Source organism: Rhea pennata, chromosome 16 (genome assembly GCF_028389875.1).
Source record: "Rhea pennata isolate bPtePen1 chromosome 16, bPtePen1.pri, whole genome shotgun sequence".
NCBI lineage: Eukaryota > Metazoa > Chordata > Aves > Rheiformes > Rheidae > Rhea > Rhea pennata.
In genome coordinates, this window is record NC_084678.1 from 14634705 (window position 1) to 14655422 (window position 20718).

General features: G+C 37.4%; 1 protein-coding gene across 1 annotated transcript; it reads left to right on the forward strand.

Moving 5' to 3' along the window:
• The first annotated feature begins 461 nt into the window (after positions 1–461).
• SS18L1 (SS18L1 subunit of BAF chromatin remodeling complex) lies at positions 462–19291 on the forward strand. The gene is made up of 11 exons (XM_062589141.1): positions 462–698; positions 4954–5030; positions 7360–7444; positions 8259–8403; positions 12091–12288; positions 13261–13425; positions 14312–14413; positions 14716–14808; positions 16082–16201; positions 17979–18106; positions 18309–19291. The coding sequence occupies exons 1-11, from the start codon at positions 630–632 to the stop codon at positions 18333–18335; spliced, it is 1209 nt and encodes a 402-aa protein (XP_062445125.1). The 5' UTR covers positions 462–629; the 3' UTR covers positions 18336–19291.
• Positions 19292–20718: the final 1427 nt, after the last annotated feature.

Consider the following 20718-nt stretch of genomic DNA (forward strand, 5'->3'; position numbering starts at 1 on the left):
CTCCCTCAAAACAGCACACTCATCCCCCCGCCCCGCGGCGCGCGCCGCTTCCGGAGCCGCGCGCCCGCCGCGCCGCGCCGCGCCGACGGCGCCCCTTGCGCTCAGCCCGCGCGCTGCACCCCGCCCGCTCGGCACGCGCCCGCCGCCCCGCCCCGCCCCGCGCGCCCGCCCGCCCCCCTTCCCTCCGCCATGCCCGCGCTCACGCACTTGGCGTACGCGGCCGCCTGCCTGCGCACTTGGCGCACCTGGCGGGGGGGGGAGTGCTGCGGGCCTCCGGCAGGAAACCCGGCAGCAGGGACGCACCATGTGCGGCGGCGGCGGCGGGGGGAAGGGGAGGCGGCGGCGGCGGCGGGGCCGCGCGGCCCCTCCCCGCCCGCGGCCCCTCCCCGCCCCGCGCCGCCGTCAGCGGGCGCGCGCGGGCGCGCGGCGCGGCGCGGCGCCCATGGCTGGCGGCGCGGCGCAGCGCAGAGCGTACCATCTGCGCGGGCTCCCCTCGCCGCGCACTGCGGAGCCGCCTCGCGCGCCGAGAGCGGCCGCATCATAACAACATTATTAGAGCCTGGAACCAATATATGACAGCCACATAAAAAAAAAAAGGCAAAAAAAAAAAAAAAAAAAAAAGCCCCACCATGTCGGTTGCCTTTGCTTCTGCTCGCCCAAGAGGCAAAGGGGAGGTCACCCAGCAAACTATCCAGAAGGTAAAAAAGCATGCTTTTCTACAGACGATTTTAGACATTTGTTCCGTCCATGCTCCTGTAGCTGAGGAAGGAGGCTTATTTCTAAGGTGATCATGAAAACCCGTGAATTTGCAAGGGCTGCAAAGATGGACAGCTGGAGAGAGGTGGGGGAAGGAGGAGGAGGAGGAGGTGGAACAAAGCAAAGGTGTTCAGATCACTGCAAAGAGAGCAAGAGAAGGAAGGACTTGCGGAATAAAATTGGCATGGCACGTTATCTGCTGCTTGCAAAGGAAAAAAATCGCCAATAATGCATTGAAGAATTGCAATGAAATTTGCGAATCTGTTTTTAATTTCTGACAGCACATCAGCTCCTGGCCAGAGAAATAAATACACTAAAAAGAATTTAAATGTTGGATTTGTAAGGATTTTCTTTTGTATTTAGATGCAGAATTGTAATCTCTTTTTTAAGATAGAGGGAGCACCAGTCACTGCTATTTTTCATATGCTATTATTATTGTGTGTAATGCATTTGTTAATGTTTAATAATTTTAAAAAAGGTTTTGAAAGATTTCCTTTGCACGCTAGGTCTCCACATGTGTTTCATTCGGAAGCCAAAGGGAAGGGTGCCTAGTTTGGAAGTTATTGTTATCGTATTTCACAGGATTGACAGCAGGGAATATATATACATGCCCAACAGCCCCCATCTGTTCTGCGTATTTTAACTGTAAATAATGAAAGAGGTTGGAAATGTCAATAAAGAACATGCATGGTTTACTGTGACCACTATGTCATTTCTGCTTATACTATTTTTTTGTATGTTCTGCACCATATAAATATTTTGTTTATGCAGCTTGTATAATGTGATGGAAGTAACGTATGTTTTATTATGGTCCATTGCTAAATTATGACCAATGAAGGAGTGTCATTGGGAATCCAGCGGTTAACTAACTGATCATCGGTACATTTTGCTGTCAAAACGCTGTCTGCTGCCAATTTATGACTTCTAGAGGAAAAAAACTCGATGGAAGGCTATTACAGAACAGAGATTAAGGCAGAACTGACTGCCACAAGAGAGATTTAAGAGTATGACTTAAATCTCAGGAGACTATTTGGAAACTAATCCCATTTTGAATAGACCTTGCAGCACATGTAATATTCTGATCCAACTGATTTTAAATTAAAAAAATAAATTCAGAATTAGTGGCTCAGTTTTTCTTAACCACTTTGTTTGGCCAGAGTTGTTGGGAGTTAGGACAGAATTTCATAATTCAGATGGTTTATACTAAAAAACATGAATGTATCCATAAACAAAGGGCAGCCAAAGTATCTTCATTTCAATTTTCATGCACTTTCCTTTTTTCATACTGATAAACTTAATAGAAGTTTGGAAGTGTTGCTTATTTCTTTACAAATAGTATGTAAAGCCATTTCCTGTCTCACATACATATTCTGGCATGTTACTTTAGGACTGTTCATCAATACTGGGCTGTTGGCAGTGATTTTATTCTTGAAAAGCACTGGTGCTGGGGCAAAAGACTTAGAGACACAATAAGTAAATGGTTTTTATAGTCAAATATAAGACATGGGGCAATGGGAGACAAGGAACAAATGCTGAGATAGGAACTCACTACAAAAATTCTTATTAAAGACAGCTTTTTAGAACACATACCAGTTTTATTGAGTTGTTTTTATTTGTGTTCATGATACACTTTTATCTACTAACTCAATTTCAATAGTCTTTCAAAGCTTTTATTATTACAGTGACAACTATCTTCCTTAAAGAAAATTTCATGGGAAGGAAGGTAGAGCTTTTGACATTGCAAAAGTGATGGTGATGCTTTAAAACAGTTCATCAAATAGCATTTGCAGGACAGTTAACTTTTCAATTTCTCCTATGTTATGGTGGTTAGCACCCACTTCTTGTTTCGTAGTAAGTGTCAGGAGATCAGAGCTATTCCTTATTCCTTTTACAGTTAGCAAAAGTGTTGTTCAGGAATTGCAGAAGCATAGGCCCTTTCTGGTAAAGATACCTGTAATACTGCTTGGGCTCTTGGTATTGAATACTTATCTTAATTGAATGTGAAAATGCTGTTGTTAATGATATTTAATGTTATAACTGAAAAGGATTGTTTCATATGTTTTGCTAATGCTGCATGCAGAATTTCATTGACACTGATGAAAATTCTGTGCAACAGTGAGTACAGAGTGTGAAACAAAGAGCTGCAGGAGCATTTTCTCTTAAAATTGTACGATGCACCTGGGTTGCCATGTGAGCAGAGGCACACGTGCAGGAGGGATATGGATTCTTGTCTGAGGGAATTCTGATGTTCCCTGCCAGCCCGCAAGATACTCACCTGCTCACCTGCCTTGACAGGCCACGGCAAACCACCGTTCCTCAGCCCCTCCGTGACGCCCCTGCCAGGGGAGCGCTACGAGTCCAGGCAGTCACATCTGTGATGGACGAGGGCGTCCACTGGCTCGGGAGAGTTGGGCTCCAACTTGCAAGTCATAAGCAAGAAGCAGGACAAGTGGAGTTCTCTAAGGGAACGACCAGCTAGATTGCAAGTGCATAAAAATGACTCTTCTGCTCATTCTCCTATAATCTAGCCGTTTCTCCACATTTAAATGAGTCATTTTTTTTGAACAGAAGACACACCTACATGGAATAATTCATATTTAGCTCATATGAAAAAAAAAATACTATTCTCCCCTATTCATAGAGTCCATCTATTCTGATGACAAATTGACTCAAAGTCCCAGTCTTCTGAGCACTTAATATCAAGAATATTAATTACAAACTATATTGGGTAGTATGATTTTGCCAGAGCCAGGCTTAAATTTGTAAACACTGCTTTTATTTTTCCACTTACTCCCCTGCAAAAAGCTTGCCACATTCCCAAGGAAGTTAGGGGAAAGAGACAAACTATTTTCTTTAAAGTTTTAAAACAACCAAATGATTTTTTTAACCAATGTGTTGTATAATAAATTCATTAAATAAATGTCAGTTTGCATTTTGTCCAGCAACCCTGATTTTTTTGAAACAAATCAATCCCTAGATTTTACTGAATGAAGCTAAGCTAGCAGGCACTGAGCTACCAATACATGAAAGTTAACTGCTATATAATTAGTGTGCATTTTTGTTTTTAGACTTCTTTTCTTAGAACTGAATTACCACAAAGGACATATTGGGGATATAATTCTCTTGCATGTGATTTCAGTGTATCTAGCAATACAAATTACACACTTCTGTCAAGTTCAGTAGTCTGTTCATGTCTGCTAGTTCTGTGCAGGAAAAAGAGGTGAGGTTTAAATGTTTGAAAGTGGCATTATTTTAAAATAAGTATTGGTAATTCTGAGGTTTTTGAAAGAGATGGGTAATAATTTAGAAAGAGGTATTTCATACAGAAAGTATCCTTCTTCAGCACAAAAATATCAGGCATTTAAGGAATAAAAAATACATCCTTTAATTCTTTGTTGGATATTTTATCTAACTCCTTTAAAGATAACTGCTTATAAATGGATAATTTGAAAAGCACAGTCTAGTGGCTCAGTGAAGTCATGTGGATATGCTCTGGACAAACAGCAGTAAAATTCACATTTTGTATTCAAATGCTTTTATCTGATGGCTTGCTGCCCAGGTCCCAGCTATCAGCGGGTATTCCATTGCTTTACTTAACCTTTTTTTAAACAGCACCAGAAGAAAGGTATTCTAAAGATAATGTCACCCCTCAGTTAATTTAGATGCTTGATATTAAAGGGACAAGTCATGTGGTTAAAATTAAAACTGTGACTAAAAAGTTTATTTGCCCAGTGTAAGCTCTGATTTTGAGACATCTCTTACTTCCAGCAAATTGAAAGGAAATATCTGAGCGCAGACAGTCTGAGTGGATTGCTTGTAACAGAAGGGAATTACAGTCACTCTTGCCATTTTTTTTATTGTAGGTCAAATTAGAAATCATCTGGTGAAATGTGTTTTTGAAAGAGAAATACTGGAGAAAACGCCTTATTCAGCTCAGGCATAAATGTCTCTGTAGGCCGTGTATACAAATTAACAGACCTGTGGCACACAGCAAAGAGAACTCAAGTGACTGATCAACTCTAAAGTAAAGTGAGGTTTCAAGGCTGATCATTAATACTATAGCCTCTTTAATAAGGCAACAACAGTGTACCAAACACCATCCAGGGCTAAAAAGGGTGAATGTGAAGCATCACAAAAATAACATTTTAATTTGCTTCTCATACTAACATATATTGTGATCACATTTCTTTTATGCAGATGCTAGATGAAAATCACCACCTAATACAATGTATTATGGATTATCAGAGCAAGGGGAAAACTGCAGAATGTACTCAGTGAGTATTACGAGTTTTGGTATATGGTAGAATTTTTTGTGTACTTTTTAACAAGAACAGTATTGTGAACAATTCTGTTCATTGGCTATTGAAAAAATATTTGGACTGTGCTTTTTTAGATTCACTTGAATTAAGTGAAGTATTATATGAAGTATATATTGTTCTTGGGAACCAAGAGGGTTTCTTCTGTTACAGTTTTCTTTATTACTTTGACTGTTTTTGAGTAGTGTCACTCAAAAAAAAATGGAGTGTGTAAAAAGCAAAGGAAAAACTAGATGAAAAATGAAAGAAATAGGACAGTTTTTAAAGTAAACTTTCTTAAAATTAAAAACAAACCCAGAAATATCAGCAGTTTTACATTTAAAAAAAAAAATGAAAATTAAAAGCTGACCGTAGTTTGTCCCTACAGTATCCCTCACTAGATGAACACTTCTGGAATGTAAGATGCTATAATTGATAAAAAAGAAAAAAAATGAAATAAAGCACAATTTGAACTTCAATTCTATTTCATTCTGACTAGTTCTATGGCAAGAACTCTCACTGATATTAACTGTAGGTAAACTGCAAGGTTAGGCACATGGGCCAAACTGAAAATAGGAATGGTGATTTGTAAGAAATACAAAATTCTGACTGTCATTTTAAGGACTCAATTCTTCCTAAACACTTTGGATTAAACCACCTTCATACTGTGTTTTATTAACCGTGTGTAAATAGAATCACAGAATACTTTAGGTTAGATGGAGCCTTCTAAGATCACCTGGTCAGAGCAGGACCAGCTTTTAAGATAGATCCAGCTTCAACAGAATAGATCTGATAGATCAGATGTCATATTCAGTTGAGTTTCATAGCACATGAAGAGTGTCTTCCTTATATACAAATGAGAGCTATGTTCTGATTTGCTGTTAAGGATATTCTTAAGAAATGTGTGCAAGAAATTATCATGCTTTGTATTAGAATAGACTATAGTCCCAATGTGATCATGTATGCTTTGGAGTTTGAAGTGTTTAGAATATTTTTAACAGATCATTTATAAAAATAATAATAGAAAAGTGTGAATTTGGGGCTATTGGATGACTTGTTCCGTGCAGACTCATTACATAAGAGTAGAATCAGGTACAAAGTTAATGACACAGTTTCATCAGAAAGGAATTAAGGATCAGCAGTGTTGTTATCTATGGCTAAAACAATACGCCTGTAGACTTACCAGTTTATTTCCCTGCTTACTAGTTCTAATCTTGAAAGCAAAATGCTTTCATAAACATCATGGGTTAAATCTCATTCAGGAAGAATGGCAAGTCTGTCCCAAAGGAGGTCAAGTTTTGGGGCCAAAGCTAGAAAGTTGCATTTTCAAAAGAAGTGTCAAAAAAAAAAAAAAAAAAAAAAAAAAGAGAGAGAAATTTGCTAAAAGAGTTTACGATTCTGCTCTAGATGAGTTCAACATACAAGATTTGAATAATTTTTAGTAATGTATTCACTGCCTGTTTTGAAATATATCCACTGAAGATTTTGAGCAATAAAGGTCACTGAATACTTCTGCAAATAAGGCAGTATTACAGGAGGTGCGTGCAGTTCTGAGAGAACTTCCAAATCCCATTTTCTCTTACTCGTGTCACCATTCTGGCTTCATTTTGGTCACTTTCCCCCCCTTCCTACCCACTTTTTCCTTATCAGAAGGAAAATCACTCCAAAAAAGCATTTCCTCTTGCCTTCTTGGAACCCTCCTTGCTTCCCAAACTTAACTCTTCACTTTGCTCAATGGCACAACTGTTGGACTGTTTTTGGGTGCTCTCCAGTTCTTCATTATAGGCTTTTCCAGTTCATTGAGAACTGTGAAGAAGAATAAATGGTTCCTGTGGAGCTTACTTGAGTAAACACTCCAGTTAAAGCACTCTTGAAAAAAACCTTGTTCTTCTGAGCTTGCTGGCAGGGAAAACATGTTTTGGGTTTTGGACTTTTGGAACTTAATTACTACTAGGACCCCAGTTAAACAGAGAAAGAAACTAATTTTAGAGCAACTGACTGGGTGTGGGTACTCAAAGACTGAAGTCCCAACTTCACAGTTCATTCAGAATGCTTCCGAAGAAGTATATACTTTACCTCCCCCTTACTCTATGAGTTTACCCATTTGTAAAACAGGTGTTGAACACACTGATCCTTCATGAAAAACAGGATAGCATGGAAATAGGTCATTATTATTACTATTTATTATGATAGATGCAGAGTGGGCTAATATAACCTGACTAGTAATTGGTAGGTATGAAAAAAAGAAAGGTTTGGAATTTTCCGTATTTTTACTCTTTCCAAATAAGCTTTACTCCTTATTCTGTAGATACCAACAAATCTTGCACAGAAACCTGGTTTACTTGGCAACAATAGCAGATTCTAATCAGAATATGCAGTCCTTGCTTCCTGCTGTAAGTACCAGTGCTACTGTCAGATACATTTGCTGTGTCAACGGGAAATGTTCTTTGATACTGTTACTGATCAGTGTTAGTAAATGATTTTTTTTAGTATTTTTCCAACTAAAAGTTGTGAAGAATTCAGTAGATCACTAAACAAATCAAATTTTACTATGTTTAAAACATATATGGTGGGACATTTGTCTTATTCTCTCTTCTCTGTAGATCAAGTTCTATATACTGTAAATGATATAATGGTACAGGTCTGAACTGGATTCATTTGTTCCAGATTGATTATTCTTTACTTATTCTTACTATATTCTTTACTCAGGAAAATACGCCACTATTTTATATCAAAATTTTAATTCAGCATTTGGGCAATAGATTATCTTTAAACATTGCTAAATGGACTGATTTTGAAATTACCACATGTAACACAAAATGCACAACAGCCTTATGCTTGACAAAGGTCAATTTGTGAATACCCTTCTGTATAGAGTTTGCTAATGCATACCCTCTCAGCAGCTACACTCAGCTAGCATAAAATGAAAATAACGTACATACAGAAGAATGAGCACAGAGGCTGGATTATTATAAGCACAATTTTGACATCTTCACTGTGCTGCCTGCTGGCTTCCCTGTGTCGTGCTGAATGTCATTCGCACATAGTACTCAAATGATGAAAGGTTTATGTAAGCAAGCTCAAAAACTGAAGGAAGCACATGTTTAGTTGAGGCAGTTTTTAGTCATAGTCAGGCTAATTTGGGGATTATTATTTTTCTAATTAAAACCTAACCAAGATTTTGCTTCTCCTCCTTGTTATTTGCAGCCACCAACGCAAAACATAAACTTGGGCCCAGGAGGAATGACTCAGAGTGCATCCAACCAATCTCTCCATTCACAGAGCAATCTCAGTGATGCAATTGGGACAGGCCTTCCTCCTTCCTCCCTCATGCAGAGTCAGATTAGCAATGGTGAGCTTCAGTCCCCTTTGTGCTGCTTTGCTGTTGCTTGGCAACTAAATCATTAATGCTGAATATACTTACAGAGCTGTAAAAGACCTCTTCTAACTCACCTTTCAGGCATATGGGGATTTCAGGCACATGCTGAAATCATCACAAAATGGCTACAGCCAATAATGAAGCTGGGTTCTGCGAGGACTCCAGTCTGCTTACTACATTTCTGTAACAGAAATAAAAAATATTTTAAAACATTTGTAATGAAAATCACCAGTTAAAGATGCCTCCTAAGTTTTAGTAAGAAAAATCATATACTGCACTAATTTTCTCTTGATGGTGGATGGGTTGGCCAGGGTGAAGCAGAATTGTTTGCACAACTAACTGCAGAACCAAGCCTATAGATTGCAAAGAGCTTCCAGGACAAATGCCTTTTCAAAAAGAAAATGGTATTAAATCATCTTTGTCCTTGCCAAGATTGCAGCAATTGTCCTTTGGCTTGCAGAGATTGTGCTGTATAGCCAAAGAGTTTGCACAGACGTTCTATATGTATGTGATAAAAATACAACTTGGTCATGTTGTTTCCTTTGTTCTTGCAACTAAAAAGAAACCAACTGAAAGAGAAAAGAAAGTTTTTTTTTTGTTTTTTTTTTTTTTTGTTTTTTTTTACTTTCTGTATTTTATAGTGTGATTCATGTGTTCATTGAGTTTGCACTTCATAATTGTTCAGTCAGTTTTTGTTTCTGTGGATCTTTCCTAAAGTGATCGAGAGAGAAAAACAGTTTCTATAAATAGAAATATCTGACTGTAAAATCACAATCCTTGGCAGAGGGACTCAAGAGCAGATGCAAGCCATGAAATTACTTCTGACTTTTTAAAAATCTATTTGTGGTCAACCTGATAGTACCTTTAAAATTAATGGATGAGATAGGTAGGTACTCTAAACAGTTACAGCTTGTAAAGTGAACTTAATAAATTTATCTGGGCCTTCTGGAAGATTTTTATTACCTAATGCAAGTATTGTAAAAAATTCATCAAAAACATGTTTTGTGTTACTAAGAATCTACATTTTCACTGTTATTGTAGCTGTTTTTTCTTATTCTCTGCCCACCCTCAATTCTTTATATTAGTTCAGTGCTGATGAGAAGAGCCAGACTGGCAGTCCGGGAGCCTAAAGTCATCCACAGCACAGAAACAGCCAGGCCAGTGACTGTGCAAGATTATGCCATGTTGCCCCAGACTAGTACTTCAACCCAGCCTGAGATGTGGGGGTCTGAGGGCAGTTTATGATACGCCCAGTCGCTCCTAGTAAGAGCCTGTCACCTGGGTAGTGCCAGATACTTCGTCATGAAAATATCAGTCCATGGGAAAATAGACCTAAGGTGTAGCTACACTTCAAAATGAAGGTGTGACTGCAGAGCGCACAAGCTTGTGTCTTCTGGCATGCTACAACTAGCCTAGCTGACAGCAGCAGTGATGGTATGTGCACTGCTGCTGAGAAGAGAAACTTGCCACCCTTGGGCTTGGGGACACTCATTTTGGTTGCCAGTTTCTACTGCTACTGTCTCTGTGCCAGTTACAGTTAATTTAGCACAATTATGCTGTGACACCGCTTTTCTGATGTGTAGGTATACTTTGAGACTGAGAAATTATTTCACATAGATCAATAATTATTGGACAGTATTATTTCCTTTAAATTAGGAATAAATGCACACAAGCAATTCTGATAATATGGGTTCCAGTACTTGTAAAAATGTTCATCTAATGGCAAGAAAGATGAAAGTCTGTAATGAACAGGTACAACATTGTAAAAGAGGGAAGGGTGAGGAGGAACACACTAAAGCTGTTGCACGCTACTGTCCTCAGCTAGGACTTTACAGGAATCAGCTCTAGAGGACAGTAACTAGGTAACTGCATCTGCTAATGATGATTATTGGTAGTGAGGTTAGGTACTGTCGATGGGGACAATTAAAAAAAAAAAAGAAAAAATGTTTTCAAGTAATCCACCAGCCACAAGTCATTGATTCTTCATGCCTTAGCTATGCAGGCAAAACCATTAGATTCAAACAACAGCCAGCAAACTCGGCTGGGTCCAAACAGAATTAAGTCCAACTGAGAATCTTGACGATTCAGAAATTATGAATGAAGGCTTTCCAAAACCATAACTGTCTTAGAGTCATGAAAGTATGAAAAAAAGTTCAATGCTTTGTATTAAGCTTTTTGGTTTAGTGCTTTTATTTAAATGTTTCTGGTCATGCTTTCATATTTTTTCCTTGCGACTGCAAATTAAACAAATCTTTTTTTGTTTTAAAGAAAGCTGAGATCTTAAGTTTTCCCATGCAAATAGTGCAAGGTTTAGTAACACCAGCTTAACTGTAAGCTCCACCTCTGTCACTCACTGATTACAGACTCCATTCAAACACCATGTTGTCTTGTGTTGCACTGAAAAAGTACAACATTATAGCAAAACATGGAGCTTGATCTCTGTAACAGTATATTGACCTTGTTCCACTAATTTCAGTAGAGCTAGCTCTGTTACCTGTAACTGAAAATGCTGCCCATTTCTCTCCATCAGAGGAAAATATAATAATCTGCAGCAAATTTTCTCATTTTGATGTTTATAAATACCATTAAGAGTAATTAATGACATTTTTATTAACAAAACCAGACACATTTTTCAGGGGCTGTAGATACATTCAATAACTGTAAATGAAATTATCATTATCTAAACACTGCAACATAATTCTTTCTCCTTTAGGGATTCTGCATGTCTGCCATTCTAAATTAACTTAAAACAAACCATGAAATGATGCATAGTAAAAACAATTTGTCAAGACTCATTCATAAAAGTATTTACAGCACAAGCAGCAAAAAATAAGGACCAGACTGTCTTCAATTTTAGTTATTCAATAGAATTAAATAGCAATAGAATTAAAAAAATTAGGCATACGACTAGGTAAACAGGATGATACTAACAGTCCTGGAATACAATTGGAGCAGCTTGATAGTTATATTTAGTGAGATCAGCAAAGGAGTACCATAACAACAGGGATTATTATGGTGACTTGGAAAATTTGTCTTCAGAAAGTCTGAGGTACTTTCAGTCAAACTTCATGGAAGGGAGAGACTGGCTTGTCCTCTGGGGAGAGTGTCCCTTGGTGCTTCCTAAGCCCCAGTTGAGAGGTTTGTTGGTTATGAAGGAGCTGAATACGCAGCAATGTACAAAGTGTTTATCAGCCACGATTGTGCCTTCCCATTGTCACCGTTTGAGTGAAGGGGCAAGAGGAGTCAATAATCTACTGCACAAGAGGAATGAAAGGACAAATTTCAAAGGGCTAAGGATGCTTCCAGAGTCCATGTATTTTTTTCTAAGTATCTGAAATTACTGGCATTTGTTAATTCTGCTGCCTGTAAGAACTGTGGCAGCCTGTGAAGAACTAGTTGCATGCTATTGCTGCTAATTTTTTTCTTCCTGTTTGTAATTCTATATAGCCTGGGTTTGGCAGCCAGGAAGAGGAGGATCACTCTAACTTTGCAGGAGGCAGGTTTGATTTGTCTGTAGATAGCAAGAATTTTAATAATGAGGATTTTTTTTTGGTTTGCCTTATCATAAGACTTTTTTAAAAGGCTATAGGGGCTTTAATGCTCACTGTACATTGCCAATAATAGCACAGATTTTCTTGTTGCTCTCTTTAATTTTTCTAGGTCCTAATCACGTGTCTATGCAGCAGTCAGGCCAGAACACTATGCCCACAACCTCTCTGAGTATGACTGTCAGCAGTCATGGAACTGGGCCTGGTTATAGCCATACAGTGCCTGCATCTCAGAATGTGCCAATGCAAGGCCAGGGGTCAATAGGCAATTATGTCTCTCGAACAAACATCAACATGCAGTCTAATCCAGGTAAATTCCCTCTTCCTCCTTCTGGGCCAACATGCCTTTTCAGTGACCTCAGAGGTGTACCACACATGAATGTGTTCTGTAAATATTTTCTGTAGACAAACACACAAGAGGAAAAGATAGTTTTAAGACATCTTTGCATTTCAGGTGTCAGGTATCAGTGTAAATCAGAACAGTTTCAGACTTGCTTTAACTTTCATCAACTTGGTATGGTTAGCAATGAGTTGTAGAAAAGAGGTTTAGCTACAAGTGCAACAGCACTTTATAGCCCCTGACAGCAAATCCTGCAGCTGTGGGAGGGATTGGCAAAGAACCCTTTTCATAGTTGAAACAGCCTGCCAGACAAAGAATATTACACATTTATTGTTTGTACATTACTATCCTATTCTTATTATATTACTGATACTTCACACTGCTGGAAGGGCATAGAGAGATTTGTAGGCAACTCAGAATTAATCCCTAGCTTGTAAAAATGATTGTGTATTGAATAGGATATCCGAAGCTTAAGAATTCTTTCAGACAACGTGAAATTCAGGGAACAAATACATCCTAAAATGTCAGTTTAACTATCAGCAGGTATATAATAAGATGGAAGAAGAAGAAAGAGTTGATTAGTGAAGAACAGCAGCAATAAATGAGGCAGGAGGCAGAGAGGAACAAATATCAGTTCTTCTTTCTTTCTTTAATCCTACCATAATAATGATTATATTCTTTTAAATAATCTAATAATAATCAAGGTTAGATGTATTTTTTAAATGTCTGAAACGAATGGCAAGAACTGACCATGTAATAACATCCTTTCTGGATTACAGTGCAGAAGAGTTAAGTATATGTAGTAGGAAAATATCTCCCCCTGTGGAAAATTCAGAATGATCAGGATGCAAATTTGTTGAAGATCTTAAGTTGCTTCCAAAGAGACTAGGGAGAGAACTATCACATCATTTTAGAAAACAGTATGTTCCATGTACATTATAGTCTCCATGATGCACCAGCAAGCAGCAACATCCCATTACAACTCAGCACAAGGAGGGAGCCAGCATTACCAGGGGCAGTCCTCCATTGCCATGATGAGTCAGAGCAACCAAGGCAACAGCATGATGGGTCAGCGACCAATGGGCCCTTACAGAGCTTCACAGCAAGGTAAAATCTGTTATTAGATTGATATATCCAATCATTCCTGTGGGGTAGGTAAGTCAACAAGATTTCCAAGTCACGTTTATGAGCAGGGAATCCCAGTCGAGAAGGGAAAAAATGTCAAATGGTGAGAATACAATCAGAAGAATTTTACTCTGTTTTCAAGAGTAAATTTATTTATTTATTTATTTCAGCTTTCAGAAGTAATTCTGCCTAACAGGGCTCATATATTACTAAAGAAAAAGATGAACAATTTGATATAAAGCTCATTGAAGCCACTGGGAATATTTTCATTGCCTTCAAGTGGCAGTGGATCAGCCATAACATGGCACAGTTAACAAGGAAGGCATTTCTGCAAACAAGATGTCAGTTTGCTAGCAATTAATATGAAAAATTCATCCAAGACAAGAAAAACACCAAAGGATAACTACCATGTTCTAATACCTCTCTGAAAAAAGTTCTATGAACTGCTAGACTGATTGTAATACATAAACTGGATTTTGCTAGGAAACAATATGTTAATAAATATATTAATAAAATGTATTTAATTCTAACTACATTACTGAGCATGGAATACATTCATGTGCTTTTTAATAACTCAGATTAGTAAATGAAATGTAGCCAATACTTTTGATATTGCCACGTAGCTCAGTGATTTTAGGACATGCTACTGGCAATTGCATAATTCCAATTTCAGGCAGCTTTTTTTCTGAGAATATGAACTTAATTCCTTTTTCGAATGAGTAAAATGTCTTTCATATAGTTTTCAGCATACATAACTTGTTTACTTACCCTGACGTAAACATTGTTTTCTCCAAAAATACTCAGATAACAAAAACATCCCTGAAGTGTTCATGGACTCAGTATACTCTCACTTGTCTTTACCCTACAGGTTCCTCACAACAGTACATGGGTCAGGAAGAGTATTACAGTGAACAGTACAGCCATGGACAAGGCTCATCAGAACCTATGAATCAGCAATATTACCCAGATGGTAATTCCTCTGAGCTGTAGTCACCATAGTACTGATAATGTGTAGACTAGCATGACTGCCACATGTAAGGACATGGCAAATCCCTAAGAATTGTTTCCAATTTAAGTGCTAGAAAATTTAGTGCATGACAGTCTGTGTATACATTCACATCATGGTCAACTTCCTACCTCAGAAGGTCTCTATTTCCTCTTAGCCTCATCTTTGTGCATAAGCAGCTTCTTCAATATTTGTATTCAACAATATATATAGTTATATTAGCGATGTATCAGGTAAATCTTTGCAATTTCATCTTTTTCTTGCAGGTCATGGTGATTATGCCTATCAGCAGTCATCCTATACTGAACAGAGCTATGACAGATCATTTGATGACTCTACACAGCACTATTATGAAGGAGGTAGGAAAACATTGGCCATCTTTGTAAAACAAAGCTCTCATTCCCTAAAATACTAAGGACACAGCACACTTATGAAATATGACTTGTAATTTCTGCATCATTAAACTGCTACTTAGCTATTACTTAAGGAATGTACAGGAAATGGAATTTGGCTACGTGTACTATTTTTTAAAGCAAAAGTGTATCAGGCTGTATACAGAATATCATGTCAGTAATTGTATAGTAAGGCAGTCATGCTGTGCAGCCTTGTGGGATCAATGACAGCTTGTGTCTAGCCTTATGTTCTTTAGAAAAATGATCTTTGGATCAGGCAGGTGGAAATACAGCTATGGATATTAAACCTTTTTTGCTGTGGGAGAAAAGACTCCCAGGATATCAGTATCCTCCAATCTTACAAAAACTGTGTAATGAACATTTTATATAATGCAAATAAAGATAACTATATTAAAGTGGAAGGTTATGATGACAAAGGTAAGTTAATGTGCTGCAGTTAGAAATGGGGTTCAGAGCTTGAAATGGGAAAGCGTAGTGGTTAGTTCCAGGACCAACATTTTTTGCCTTGCTTAGTTTGCCTTACAAATTGTGAAAAACAATGGATTAAATGAGAGTGATCTTTGAAAACTGCCAATACTATGTTTGCAATTCTACTACTAAAAAATCTGAATAACAGTATATCAATATATTCAGTGATACTATAGGATATCTGAAGTCTGACTGACTACAAATATTAACGTAATTTTGATAGAGCTAGATGGCATTTAGGGAAAGCAAATTCCTATTGTATAGTCTCCATTCATTCTGTTGTTTCAGGATACCACAAATGGAATTTCCTTCTTAGATATTTTTAAAAATATCAGTAGCAACCAAGTGTTTTTTTTTTCTGGAGTATACAAATAAACATTATTATTATCTTGAAGAAAATACTGTGGGAGGGCTTCCTAAGAAACAGGCTATTGCACCCTGGTGCTCTTATCTTTGTGCTCTTTTCTTCTTTTTTTGAGTAAAAAAATATCTTTTTGGGAACAGGTTGCTTGTTTGCTTCTTTAGGGATGTGTATACATAAACAAACAACTCTCTCCCTTTCAGAAGAACTAAAATTCACAAGAGGAATAAACTCACGTCTGGCAGAATGCAAGTGTCGTTTCTGAAAAGAGTATGCTTCTATGAGTTCCATGTCAAGACTCCTGACTTCCTTATCTTCCTTATGATTAGCATGGACGGTGAGACACCTGGTTCATCTATAACCAAACTATTTCAATTCTTTTCTCTTTAGGAAATTCTCAGTATAGCCAGCAGCAGGCAGGATACCAACAGGGAGCTGCACAACAGCAAACATATACTCAGCAGCAATACCCAAATCAACAAAGTTACCCAGGACAACAGCAAGGATATGGTAAGAAAACTGTCATTGACACTGAAATGTCAAGTGCTTGCAATCCTTCATCCTGATGTCTCCATTCCTAATCTGAAGTACACTGTAAACTATTTTTGTGAGTAACCTTGACATTCACTTACCAAAACTTGCCAAACAACATTCCATAAAAAGGGATTGTGTACAGTAATACACATTAATACAGCACTGTACGCCATACTGCTATGTTATCATATCGAATCCTGTTCTCTTTTGAGGAGTTGAAAATGTTATGTAGAAAATATACTTACGCCTCATTATTGACTTTCTTGTAAGTGTAGATAAGAGGTCACTACATTAGTTCTCAGGCTTCCTACACATCTAATATTTATGCAACTGACATGAAAAAATAGTATCTTAAAATAAGAGAGAATCACTACTTCCTCATTTAGATTTCTTGCAATGCCATATGTGCTTTATTATCACTTGGTGAGGAACTGATGTTAAAAGAAAAAAGTGAAAGTGCTTTGAACGTGCAGCTAACACTACTGAGGGATTTGGAATGATTCAGGTCACCAGTGGTAGTGCTCTCGACTGTCGTCAAAAGCATCTGTTTGATGTCTGTGCATGAATTCTCTTACTGACTAGAGGCACCTTTCGGATTATGCAGCACAAAAATAGGGTCTTGAGAGACTGCAGATAATCAAAATACTAGCTTCAAGGAAAAGGATTTCTAGTGCATCTCCTAAATGTGATACTTGACCTCGGATGGGCAATATTAACAAAAATTGATGAATTGAGGTTGATATACACAACAAATCTGTTTTTAAAATGTAAGATCTCATAAAATTGAACATACACACTTAAAAAGTTATTTAAATTATTATCATCTGGCTGCAGTACTAGTAGATGTTTTGGATTACTCAAACCAGATATATTCTATGAATTTAAACCCCAAATTCATTTTGCAATGTTCAGATCTGGCCTCCTCATTCTAAAGGTTCTCCTGCATAAAAATCCACCAATGCTAAAGAATAAATGCCACATAGCAGTCTATGCACAGAATCTACAGTCCCCCCCAAAAGAAATAAACATCCACTTGCTGATGTGTCTGATTTACATGTGTTGCTGAATTATCTTTACATGCAAGCGATTTCTTAGGTGACCAGTTGATCAGCAGTGCTGGCATAACCAGGTTAAACAGGAAGTTAATCATGCTATTTTTACTAAAACTAAAGGCCACGTAGCTTGTGTATTGGTAGTAATTGAGCTATGCCAATACAGACTTCAGAAAGGCTAATCACTTAGGAGTGTACCAAGACTTCTCAGTAGAGTTTAAAACATGAATAGAATTATACACTGCTGCAAACAGATCATTATTGGTACTAATATTTCTAGGTTAAAGCAGCTTGGCTTTGTCTGCAATATGCTACAGTCATAGCAGAGGATAGTGCTGTAGACATGATGGAAAATTAGAGCTGATTTCCTATTTTTTACCACGTCAGTAATGTTTGACACTCCAGGCAGCTGCAGTACTCTGCTCCAGTTCTGTTTTTGCAGGTAGACTCTGTGTCTGGGAGCTTACTGATGCTTCTCAAATCTAAAGATTCAGGTTAGCATTTTGGAAGACCTGAGAAATACAGGATTTCCCAGAGGAATGTAGAAACTGAGTGCCTGGCAACTTGGAGAGGTCTAGGCAAAATTTACTCACAGTTCATATTTAGAGAGCCTGCTTTATTGCCATCACGTTTTACATTTTGTTAACCATAAGAACTCCCCCTTGGCAAGTTGAGCCTTACTAATTTCACTCTTTTCTCAGGTCCTGCACAAGGAGCCTCTTCACAATATTCCAGTTACCAACAGGGCCAGGGGCAGCAATATGGAAGTTACAGAACTTCCCAGACAGGACCCTCCGCTCAGCAACAGAGGCCTTATGGCTATGAGCAGGTAAGTTGTCTGAATCGCTGCTATAAAAAAGCAGGTTTTTAGCTCTGCAGATAAATCTATTTGACAATTTTATGCAAGCATATTGATGATATTTTGTCGGGTCTTTCAAAAGTCGAAAAACACAAAGGAAAATTGTCTAACTCACTGCATGTATATCTCAGTTATGTTATTCACCAACACAATTATTTCTGTTTTTTTATAGGGACAATATGGAAATTATCAGCAATAAAAGAACATGATCCTGTATGAGATTCATTTCAACAGTATATCCATCTTTTGAACTGGATGTACAGGCAGTTTTGATTAATTGTAATATGTTGGTTACCCCTTAGCACAAATCAGCGTCTGTATGTGAACAGTGTTCATTTCATGCTGGATATGAAGCAGTGCACTACTGGTAACACGACAATGCTTTAATGGTTTGATATTTGGTGCTGTGTATAGTACTGTATGTTGATACAATGCAGAATTTTTTTCATTTCCCCCTGCCATTCTTGATGTTTCTAAATAGCTTTAGGATCATTTGATCACAGTTGTGCCCAGCTCTGGAAAACAGCCAGGTTATTTTGCAGTCTGGCTAAATACAAAGCCATGTAGTCATATCTCAGTCCAGGGAAGTATCCTAGGGAAGATTATTGATTGTTGTTTAAGTGGATGCATTGAAGTTTACCTGCCAGCTTCTGAAATTTATGGCTCTTAACTTTACTCCTTTAGAGTAAGGAGAGGGATACGTTCCTTATGTGAAGTCAGTTCCATGCTGTAAGATAAAAAGAAAATTAACTGCAATCTTTGCAATACCTGCTAGGGCCCACCACCTAAGTCTTCTAATTTAATATATCTCCATAAGTCCATGTTTCTGTTGTAAAAGATGCAGAAAGATGATCAAACCTATATTCAAGAAAATATTAATCACTAGAGGCACCTTTTATATATCCATGTAAACGAAGGTATTTCTATCATGGAAAGAAAAATAGAAGGGAGATTTGAGATCTGGAATGTCAGCCTACTAAATGTCAATATTGCTTCGTATTGTGCTAAACTAAGAAAAAATCTGGCAAAACTCTAGTCTTAAATACGGTACTCCAAATTTTATAACTCGCATGTTTATTTTGATGCCAGATTTCCCAGGCAGGTAGCTGGCATCCTTCTTTATTTCTGATCCTTCCATTGCCCTTACTCAGTGTTTCTAGCAAGCATTACAGTCATGAATGTTATCATGTTTTTTGATGGATTGTTCCTACAGCTTCTTATAGAAGTAGTTCAGAAAAAAAATCCATTTTTATTGAAAATAAACAACTAAATTCATCTTTAATTATGAAACAATATTATGCATAGAGGAAGGGGGATTAATAGGGTCAACCAGAAAGAGAAAATCTATAGAGGGAGAATTGAGAAATAAGAAATACTGGTACGCTGAAGCCAATATGGTTAATGAAAGTTACTTTTATTCAGTTGTACACATTCTTATAAAGTATTGAATAAAGCACTTATAAAGTGCTTATAAAACTGCTAAATGAAACAGCATAGTCAAACTTCTCTATAGCAAAAGGCTAAGATGACTATATTCCATGAGCATTTTTTAATGCAAGATTAAATTGAAACTTAGACTATGGAGTAAATATATCCTCTGTAGGGTTTTCTCCTTTATTTTTTATTTTTTTTGTCTAAACTGGTGTATTTATTGGATTTTGAGTTCTGGTACATTGTATTTTGAAAAACTTAGACCACAAGGAAAAGGAAACATCTCACACTTCATTACTTTCTTTCCTATAAAGGAAAAGTCTTTATATGGGACATCCAGACAGTTTACTGTTAAATGTTGTCCAAGCACTGCCCTTGCTACATTAATGTTTTTAATTGCTGAGAAAATAGAAAGCATGTTTCTTATTCAGTCCTAATTTCTCTCATCTTTCCTGCTCGTGTTTTCATACAAATAAGTACTTTCAAATATCAAGGAACAGAAAGGAAATACAATCATTTTCTTTACAATGTATTAATAGTACAAGTAGCCAGGAGAATGCAATATTGCTCGTTGCCAGCTTGGAAATAACCTTTTATGTGGTTTTTGAAAGTGCTGAAATAATACTTTTGAGAGAATATGAACAACACTTATAATGAAACAGCAACATTACATCAATCTGAAATATCTTACATTAAGAATTTCTTGAATGTTGTATATATAATGTATTTGAAAGAGCACTTTGGAAATAGTTTGTACATTTATTTCCTAATTTATACATGATTTTTGGTGTTAATATTTCTAATTGTTAATAACAAAATGTTTATTTAATGTGTTGTGCATTTTTATGTATTAATGTGGAAACAAAGTGATGCCAGCATTTTGACTTATTCCATTAATTGTATCATCTTCTGTTTTGTAATACAGAATGCTTGAAAATTGTTAGGTTAAAAATTATCTGAAAATGAAGTTGGTGGTACTTTTCTTATGACATAGCCTTTTGAATGAAAAAAAAAGGTGATAAAGGCAGATTCCCTTATTAGTCTTTCCAGACACAAAGCCGAGTTGCACCTTCTCCTTAAATTCTCTGATATGTGTCAAAGCTAATTATATATAGCAAAAGGTTGTCCCAGCTTTGAAATTATTTTATAAG

Bases quoted from the DNA above. Each gene is read 5' to 3' on its own strand.
- SS18L1 (XM_062589141.1), top strand. From the start codon at position 630: ATGTCGGTTGCCTTTGCTTCTGCTCGCCCAAGAGGCAAAGGGGAGGTC. The intron at 14,414-14,715 runs GTAATTCCTCTG...TTTTTCTTGCAG, and splicing joins TCAGCAATATTACCCAGATG to GTCATGGTGATTATGCCTAT. The intron at 18,107-18,308 runs GTAAGTTGTCTG...GTTTTTTTATAG, and splicing joins GGCCTTATGGCTATGAGCAG to GGACAATATGGAAATTATCA.